This window comes from Colias eurytheme, chromosome 14 (genome assembly GCF_061535395.1).
Source record: "Colias eurytheme isolate Ceu_HAF_F1 chromosome 14, ilColEury1 Martin Lab GWU primary, whole genome shotgun sequence".
NCBI lineage: Eukaryota > Metazoa > Arthropoda > Insecta > Lepidoptera > Pieridae > Colias > Colias eurytheme.
In genome coordinates this window covers 3,717,423-3,727,645 of record NC_142993.1, presented here as the reverse complement: position 1 = coordinate 3,727,645, position 10,223 = coordinate 3,717,423, and the positions used below count along the sequence as shown (strand labels likewise).

Here is a 10,223-nt window from a genome sequence, read left to right as displayed (position 1 = left end):
ACTTTAGATTTATAAGAGGTATATGAATACTTTTACTAAGCGACGCCAATCTGTCTGCAGAAACTATGTAAAACTACTGTACTAAACGCATAGAATATATTAAATGGTTTGAAATACCTAATATAAATAAATTATACAAATGACTAAACGAAAACACTGTAAGACATAGAAAATATGTATCAAATAGGAAACTATTAGGAAAAAGAGAAAAAAAAACATATAAATAAAAATATTTTTATTAAGTATCATTTATACTATAAACACTAAACATGCAGTCATATATTGTACCAACACATTTTTATACAATAAAAATACACGCAATATACAGCAAACTCATTGGGAAGACACTACAACAATCTCACACACAACATTATTAAGTAAATATACTGATAAAAAAGAAATAAATAATTCAAAGCTAACGAAAATCTGAATTATCCTAGTCTATCACAGACAATATTGGTGGTATACGCGTTATTTCTACGCGTATCTTTCTCTGACCCTAGCGAACATTTCCGCTGAGTCCACCTTGTCCGGACCTTCGTTCTTGCCAAAGAATGTGGTTTTGGTCGTCTTAACGAGACCATTGCCGCCTTGAGCTGACTTCCTCCAATATACCGTTTGCACGGCATGTCTTCCTGCGAGGTATCTGGTAGCACTACCGATCAGTTGTCTCTTGTCCATTTTATTTAATGTGTTATAAATCCAAGATCAAGTCTTACTGTTTCAGCAGAATCAATCACCGATTCTGTCACAGAAATACTGATGCGAAGCTCTATTTAAAATTCGCAAAATGTCCGCGACGACGCACTTTAACGTCCACTTTAATTGGTGGTTTTATAAATTATCGGTGTACCGCAACGGTGCTGTTTAGCTGTCTGATACATGTTCATTCGTATCACTTTATATATATATGATTCCCGCTATGACAAAGTGACGCATACATTTATTTGCATGTATTCGAGTTTACGTGTGTGAGTAAACTTTGCACTTTAGTCGCACGTGCTCATAGAAGTAATTAACGAGAAGGAAATAGACAAAGTACCTACAGTCCACGGAATATGAGGAGCATTTATCTTCTGTAAGCATTTCTTGTACAAACAGTTTTCTTTTGTATGAAGAGTAAACAGGGTTTAGATAAATGAAATGAGAATTATGAGATAGTATTTGGTTTGCACTGAGTTTGCTCGACTGTAACTCGTCTGGAGCGGGTCTATATCTTATTTACTCGCGTCTGATTGTTTGTTTAAGGTGTAAAATGAATTGAGGTAATCTTTGAATTCTTGTGAGTAACGAGAACAATAAGAAATGAGAGCTCTTATAACATTACTCTACTTTATATTACTTGCTTAATATTATTAAGTTATGCAACTACAACTATGTAGCCTCAGCGTAATGTACCTATACTTTGTGTTGATAAAAAATTAATTAAAAATCGGGTTACCGTTACTTCCAGGTACTTTAACATATAAAGAAGTATCAACATTAATAAATAATGTAACTTAAAACTAATACATTTTTCTATTTTATGATCCGAGTATAGGAAACATTTCCACTCATTATTGAGTGGAAATGTTTCATAAAAATCGCTTCTTTATCGCTCATAAACTGTATTTATATTTTTGTTGATACATATTTACTTTACATGTGAACAAAACAATAACAACTATAAACTTGTAATTTGACGAGGTGTAGTGATGAATAGCAATTAGCAATGCTTAGGTACTTACCTCTTTTATTGGAACCAACTTTTCAAGGAAAAGGACATAAGCAGTTGCTTATATTGGTTTCATAATCAAAAGATATATACATATACATTTATAATAATTAATACCTAGAGTTCAAGAATTACATAGAAACTTATATAATAAGAGGATTTTGTTTAATTGTAATGGTTTCACGCACCAATTAGGTAATTATTTACCCAGTGATAACATGATTTTATATTTCTTTAATAAATAGTCTAATATCATTTTTATAGTATTTACTATACATACATATAGTAAATGCTGAAATGGTTGCGAAAGATAATTTTTATCATTTATGTATTTATTTTGTATATTTCACGTTTACACTATGTCCACATCTTGTGTGTTGATGAAAAAAGCTTTAATAACATGATTGTAATTTGTGACAAAAATCTTCTCCTTATTTTTTATTCAGTTTAAAAGAAATTGTCTTCTAAATCTTAAATGCTATCTAATATTTATTTTTGCCATCATCGAGAGTTTGTTTGTATATGTGATGCAGGTAGCGCCTACAAATAATAAAAATAATAAAGAAAAAATCAATAATTCTTTATTGATTTTTTCTTAAAGCTCAAATTAATTGAAATATTTGCTTACCGGGTAGTATCATTATATAGGGCCAATAATGGTAACAACTAACAACTGACAACGTAATTTATAAAGATATTTGCTCATATTTTTTCCTCCAACATATTCTTTTATATACTTACACAAAAGAAATCATTTTCCTATTGTATCTATAAGTACCAATACTCGTGTTCATGATTTCACAAACGATGTGTGATTTCCAGCCAGATTTTCCTCGTTATATAAAGTGACATAGTAAATAAAAAAACGATGTTATTTTTGGAATAATAAGTAGAAATATTTTCGACGAAAAAGTGGAGCATCGTATCTCCTAATAATATTAAGTACCTACATTGAAGAATATTTTTCGAGGAACTCTGGTAATATAACAATCAATATTATTCAATAGCCATTAAATTACTCGCATTTAAATGTAAATAAGTAAAGTATTCAGATACTTCAAACAGAAGTGGATTTTCCATTTCTATTTTCAGTATCTGGAAATTACACACTTGAAACATAGATTCATATAATAGTGGTAAATAAATATATGTACCTACTTTATCTTCTTAATATTCGAATAAGTTATTATAATCCCCTTAAATACTTTTAAAGAGTTTAAATACTGACATTTTAAAAATGTTCTCCGTACTAAATAAAAGGTTAAACTTGTTCCAACCTACTGGCAGTCTATGAATAGTTTACATCCTTTGACAGCGACATCCAAAGTTAGTATTAAGAGCTATATAGTTCCTCAGAGAATAACCAACTTTCTTAAGTAATTTTCGGGATGTACACCCAAATAATAATATACAAGATATAACATGATAGTTGGACAACAATTCGGAAATAAAATTGATATCATACTTACCTTATACCATAGTCTTATACGCCACCTCTATCATCTATAACTAAACCACACACAAATAGATACTTGAATTGCAAACAATTAAATTAAATATATAGAGTTTAGTGTTACTGTGGTTGGACAGGAAGGTCATGCTTGCACCCAAATTGATTACAGATGCATTCACAGAAGATGTGTCATATTACATAAACGGATGTTGTATTGTAGAGTAGGGTATGTGAAAACGTGACGTAGACTAGTATAATATGCCCAGCTTTTTCTCAACCTAGAATCCGTACCAAATGTTGTTGTTTAATAACAAGTCTTCAAAATAATATAGGTTGTTGTTTGTATAATGTATTTTATGTACTTGTATTCGTCACGTCTTTTGTCTTCCTGCGACACATATACGTAAAAAATACAATTGCGCATTTGTTATCTTAGTAAATATTTTTACTTAATTTAAATAGGCGACGTAGTATATTGAAAAATAAACACAATTATCAATAAACGCAATGGTTATAATATAACTATAGTCCCTAATGAAACTGATAATATTACGTTAGCGTCTGATGTTTATCATAATATTATTGTCGTTTATTACATGTGTATGTAGTAAATATCCATTAATGAATTCGCACATACGTAATAACTTTAATATAATATAAAGAACGTTTCCTTATATTTGCTATAATCTTTTCGTTTCCATTCATTATCAGTTACAAATTATTTCTTTATCTATAGCTAAAAAATTGTAAATACACACTAAATTTGAGAAACACTCTAGGTAGAGATTTATTACTTGATACGTTTTTATCCATCTACTGAAAAGAACCGAAAGTAATACATATTTCTAATATAGACTGGTTTGTTAACCGACTTCAAAAAAAAGGAGGAGGTTATCAATTCGGCCGGTATGTGATTTACGTGATTCTTTTTTTGTTCGATGCGGGATGGTGTCGAATTGGTCCCATAAAAATTTTATTCGGATAGGCCCAGTAGTTTTTATTTTATGAGCATTTTTGTCTGTATTTGTAAATGTTGCAAGTACAAGTTTGAAGTCGGTTGTTTTTAACGCAGTTATTGACTTGTTTTGGATGAAATTTGGAACAGAGATCGTCAGACCTGAAGATGGACATAGAATAAGTTTTATCCCGGAAATGCCACGCGAACAGGAGCCTTATGGGTTCTTCTTTGACTACGCGGGCGAACCCGTGGGCGGAAAGCTAGTTCAGTTTTATATAGCTCTAACATAAGGGTCAGATCATCCATCAAATCTGTGTAAAGTAGATTAAGATTTAGTACTAAGATTAATAATCTCGATTGAAGTGAACTAGTAACCCTGAGATTGACGTCATTAACCGATGTTCCTCGAACTTGAACTATAATGGAGCGTGCAAATATACCAATATCTCACAATATTGAATTATTACTAAAACTTCTGATTTTTATAATTTAATTATGTTTTTAATATTAAATGGGTTTGGGTACTTTTGTATGGGCTAGTAGCGTCGGGCTTTCGCGGCCCGTGATGAATTAATTTGGATATTTTAAAAGAGCGTACGTATATAAGAACAGTAATTTAATGTATACCTATCGGCTATGACCGTGTCCCGAGCTAATATGTTTAGATCAAATTCCGCAATTTGACGGCTCGTCTATCCTTTGCATCCCCTGCGGAATGCCATGTCACGTAACATCAATTACTTCAATTGTTATCATTGCACAATTCGTATTGTAAACACGGTACAAAGATCCATTAACTATACCTAGAATTATAAATTAAACATGCGTAAACTATCTTTGTCCTCTGGGATAAAGGTAGTATTTATTTCAGCGCGTCGAAGACTTAAAGGTCGAAGCTCATTATCAAAAACGATATTCGAGGAAACTTTAATCAGAGTAATACTATTATCCGATATTTTTTCAACATAATATCTTGGGATAATTTTTTTACAAGAAAAAAGTCGTAGGTACGAGGTATATTACTTTTAATAATTGCACAAAACTTTATTTTCTATGCGTCAAAATAATACTTGTATGGACTGCCTAAATTAAAAATGTGTGAGTTCGGTATCCGCAAAAGAATATTAAGAAAAAAACTGCTAAGGAACAAAAAGCTGATCACCGAGCCCGAATAGAAAATCGATCAGTGAAGCTGATGCAGATCAGCATGCGAATGCATTTAGGGAACCACGCATAGGGAATGGGATAGATGTATAAAAAAAGGTTATAAAACAATAAATCAGATATTAATTTACTTAAAAACAGGGAATTAGCGAGGAACTAACGCAGATAATAATATTATACTATGTATATACAAACAATAACACTTCGTGTCTATTACAGTAGACATAATTGAATAGAGTAGTAAATATTTTCTGTTTAATATGAAGGGGACAAAACGTTAGCATGTTTATTTACATTAATTTAGATACTTCTAGAATAGGTTTATGTCTATAAAATACGTCGCAGGCTATGACTCAGTTTGCATTTAAATAATATTTATCTGACTATTTGTTGTTTACATTTTAAATTAATAAATTAAGTAAAATTAATATCTACCCAAGTGTGTATTAACGACTTGTGTGCGTAATGGTATAACTAGAAAAATACGTAAAAATATTATAATAGAGATTCTTTTTTTAGCGTTGGTTGGTTAAAATGAGTTCAAATCTTCTGTTAGAAATAGTGTCACCAGACCAGCTTTTTTAATAAAACATTTTATGATTTTCTTCATAACAGAACCCTTCAAAACTATAACTTTACGACAAAAGAAGTCCAAGAAATTGCTATCTTGTACAAGTTATTTTTCAAATAATTTTTTTAATTGAAAAACCGCAAATTGTTAGCAAATTTACAAAGAGCATAATTTATACAGAGCGCTACAGAATGTCCTTTAGTCCGTCGAATTAATTAAAATTTAATACTTACTTAACTTTCTTTACTCCAGATTTGCTTGTAGCGTTTGCAGTCGTCAAGAGTTTTTATCAATTGTACTGAAACTTGTCCTGAGGGTGTCGCATCAAAGCTGTTATGCAATTATATCCAACTAGCAACCGCTGTTATTTGTCCTTATATAAAACTAGGTCAATATGAATAGGTACGTTAGATTTACATAATATAATACGTAAAAGTACGTAGTTTCCCTATGAGTAAGTACGATTATTGATCCATCCAATCTAGTATTATTAGAAAGTGTTCCGGATTCTAGAATGGCAAAACAGATTTTAGAAAAAAATATAAATATTTCATCTTACGGTTTGTTTTGAAGAATTTAATTTATTTAAACTAACATGTGGCATATTAACATCATTCGATTTTGTTTACAATTTTGCTGCGTGAAATGTGTATCTCAAACATTTTCCTACTACCTATAACAAATCACTCAACTGCAGTGTGGTATGATAACGTTTAATAACAATTATTCATACCTTTATGATCATAATTCCTTTATACTCTGAAAATAATACTAGTTAGATATAATAGGTATATTATTATCTGTACAAGTGACACGCGCCAACACAAATTATCTCTATTAACTACCTATCTATACATCTCTATACACTAGTTAATAGGTGGTTTGTACTTAATTAATTATTACACAACTGTTTGATTTTTATTGTTATTGCACTTTGCACTAGCTATTTTAAATTTTTAAATTACGGTAATATGTTTTTATTTGAATATCAAGTATCATGAATACTTCATAATATAAGTATTATACTGGATGTATTATATTAATAGGAATGAGTTTCTTTAAATGAATGTTATTAGTTTACATCTTGCATACAGAATAATTCAGGCGGGAATGTCAGGTCACACGACTGTTAATTTTAAATGAAACATCTATTTCAGATTTTTATGAATAAAATTGAACTAAAATAGAGTGCAAGGTCAAAACAGTAAGCTGATTGTACATTGAAAAAAGTTGCATAAAATTAAAAATGCATAAGTACGTACTACCATAACTGCGAACAGTTAATACGGAAAGAAAGTATCATACTTTTTCTTATTTTTTATTTTCCATTTAGTTTATTTTTAGCCAATTATCCCATTTGACTATTTATATTTATGTACATAGGTAGAATTAGGTACCGGGCGAACGTAAAATATTCAGCGTAATTTCGGACTTTTGATTTAATCATTACTGAACTATAGGAAAAATATTATAGAAACAATCAGATGCACTCTATGAAATAACAAAATAACAGAAACCCTATGCTTTCAGAACTAATACAGTTATTTGTAGTAAGATGCCCATCATTTGTATTGATTCAATCAAAAAGAATCGGCCTCGCAAACAAGGGGCGCTTTACACTCCAGACCCCATCACATAAATAAACATTGCCAATTGATTTTCTATTGTAATATAATATTTACAATATAACTCATTGAGTTCATAAAAGTTTTCCGCTGGAAATGTGATGTTCACGTCGTAACCACATGACAGCATTACGGCATCGTTTAATAGGATGTCACTCGATACTTGTATCCTACACGCGGTTTACTCGTGAACCTTTCATGACACTTTCATACCTATTTTTAAGTAAAAAACATATTTTATGATAAACTTTTCTGTATTACTCTCATTTATTATAAACGATATGTGCTTGTCGTTGTATACACATACAAAATGTTAAATTAAACTTTGTTTGATATTTTCATTAATTCCAATTGAAAAATATTTTTTCAGTTAAAGATCATAATTCGATGCCACCAGCTATGCAACCATACTTTCACGTCATCCAAAACTTCGCAGGAAAGGCCAAATACGTCAATTACCAAAACAGAATAATTACATCAATATGAGAATTGAAAGTGTAGGGACCGACAAATCAAGAGTAATTTAGAGCACATTATTGTCAGACAAAATAATTTGGCAGCGGTCAATGATCTAAAATGCAGCATTCAGAACATTATAAAGATCATCAGGCACATAATGCACTCATTCAGTAGGTACAATCTCCTCAGTACTCACGTTCAGTAGATTAATCATTATCGCATTCATCGCTAAAATTTCCACGTTTATTTATTAATTTAATATTTATGATTATGATTAGTATTCAACGGCTGTACAAGCTGTTTTTGTTGTCGATCTAAATCACGTGCGACGGCAATTATTGTGGAATATTTTATCTGTATTGTTTTTAAACATTATTTATACGAGGTGCGAGCGGCTGAGTACCTTTTAACATGATTAAATTTCACTTCGGGTCAAAACAGCTTGTTAAGATTAGACTTCACAGATAACATAAGATACCTACATAAAATAGATAATTGTATAATCAACAAATGGTGTGATCTTATCTTTAAGCGTAATAGTTCTTGTCCCTCGAAGAGGTTAAGGTTATCATCAATCGTTAAAACCAAACTATTTATCCAAATCAAAGCACGAAGGGTGTTTTGTAATAACAAACAATTTAAGTTATGTAACTATACAATATCTTTATCGTAAAAAATCGATTCCGTTGTATCAAATTAATGGCAGAGGCATTTGTAATTAATTAATTTAACCCGAAATTACGAAGTTTTTAGTTTCTAGAAGCTTTTAACTTATGAAGCAACTTTCGTAAATATTGAATTACTAGAATAATAAAATGTGATTTAATTGAAAACAAACACTTCAAATTGTATACAAAATTCCTTCAATTTTAACGAAATAATACAACGCTCCAGGCAGCTTCAACGAAAGCGCCAAATTTTTCAAGCTTTCCTCTCTTATCACTGCCCTTTGTGCGTAGAGAGCGAATGTTTTGTTTCAATATACTTGACCTAGAATACCTTCCTTGACATTGTACTGGACTACATTTTGTGTAACATAAGCATATTCATAAGGCAACATATACTATGGAGTTGATCTCAAATTTCCTGCTGGGAATAGTGTAATGAAAATGGATAATTTATACATTGACGCGCATACAAATTTCCGCTCATGTGTAAACTTCTTGGAATACGGCTGGATAAATACATCTTATTCGATTAGTTTATTAAGCAAAGCTCGAACTAAATCTATTATTAGAATAAACTCAAAGTTACACATTTAGTAGACTTCTACTTTAGAATCATCTCATCGTATAGATGTAAAACTACTTATTTTTCATGATAAAATTAAAATCGATCAATATCATTCGTACTTAATCGGAATAACTATATATTAAATTAAATTAAAGAACTTACAATACAAAGTTAAATTGAAATGGGAAGGCAAACATTGCTTTTGTAATAAAAAGACAATGTACCTACTAACAACGATATTTTTGATAGGCCTTCACGTATTACTTTGCAAAGCTAAAATAATATATTTATAAGTGTATTTATTTTATAGTATCAAGATTTCGGTGCGAAGTTTCGATAAGCTATGAATAATGGTAATGTTCTTGTAGGAACGCTTTTATCGTAATGATTTGAGACTCTAACTTGAGACTATTATTTTAACTGTTATAATACAAAATATTAATGCTTAAATGCGCATGAATGCTGTAATTATCATAGGTAATTAATAATTATATCAAAACCTTTTGACTTTTTAGAACTTCTATCTCTATAAACGAAATTAAATGGGTTACGTTTCATGGTAAGCTGAAGCCTGAAAACACCTGAAAGAGCACGATGGTAACAGACAGTCGTTTTTATTTGTAAAATGATTCTAATGACAACTATTAATAGATTGTTCGAAAGGACGTAACAGGAGCTATTTTACACCAATAGTTAATTAAGATTAGGGTAATCTTTCCGCTTCACGTTCGAACGCTTTATTCATGTCACTACGAATAGTTAAGAGAAGCGTTTCAAAGAACCTTTGCACACTGAAGAACTAAATGATAAAACATGCTTACTAAAAGTCTACAATTTTGCACTAAGATTTTTAATGCTATGATAAGATACACGTTAGTTTGACTGGTTATTATTCACATTTATTACATCAAGCAAAAATATTTCTTATCTGATGGCTAATTTTATTTGATAATATTCAAAATATTTATAACATACAACAACAACAGAAAATATCATACATAATTTATGTTAGCAACAATCATTTCTACATACTTACATATTATATC

General features: G+C 30.4%; 1 protein-coding gene across 1 annotated transcript; it reads right to left on the bottom strand.

The window, feature by feature from the left end:
• Positions 1-220: 220 nt before the first annotated feature.
• Positions 221-900, bottom strand: LOC149902782 (uncharacterized). The gene has a single exon (XM_090109422.1). It carries the CDS (start codon positions 679-681, stop codon positions 478-480), a length of 204 nt encoding a protein of 67 aa, XP_089965548.1. The 5' UTR covers positions 682-900; the 3' UTR covers positions 221-477.
• Between the last annotated feature and the right edge of the window lie 9,323 nt (positions 901-10,223).

Bases quoted from the DNA above. Each gene is read 5' to 3' on its own strand.
- LOC149902782 (XM_090109422.1), bottom strand. From the start codon at position 681: ATGGACAAGAGACAACTGATCGGTAGTGCTACCAGATACCTCGCAGGA.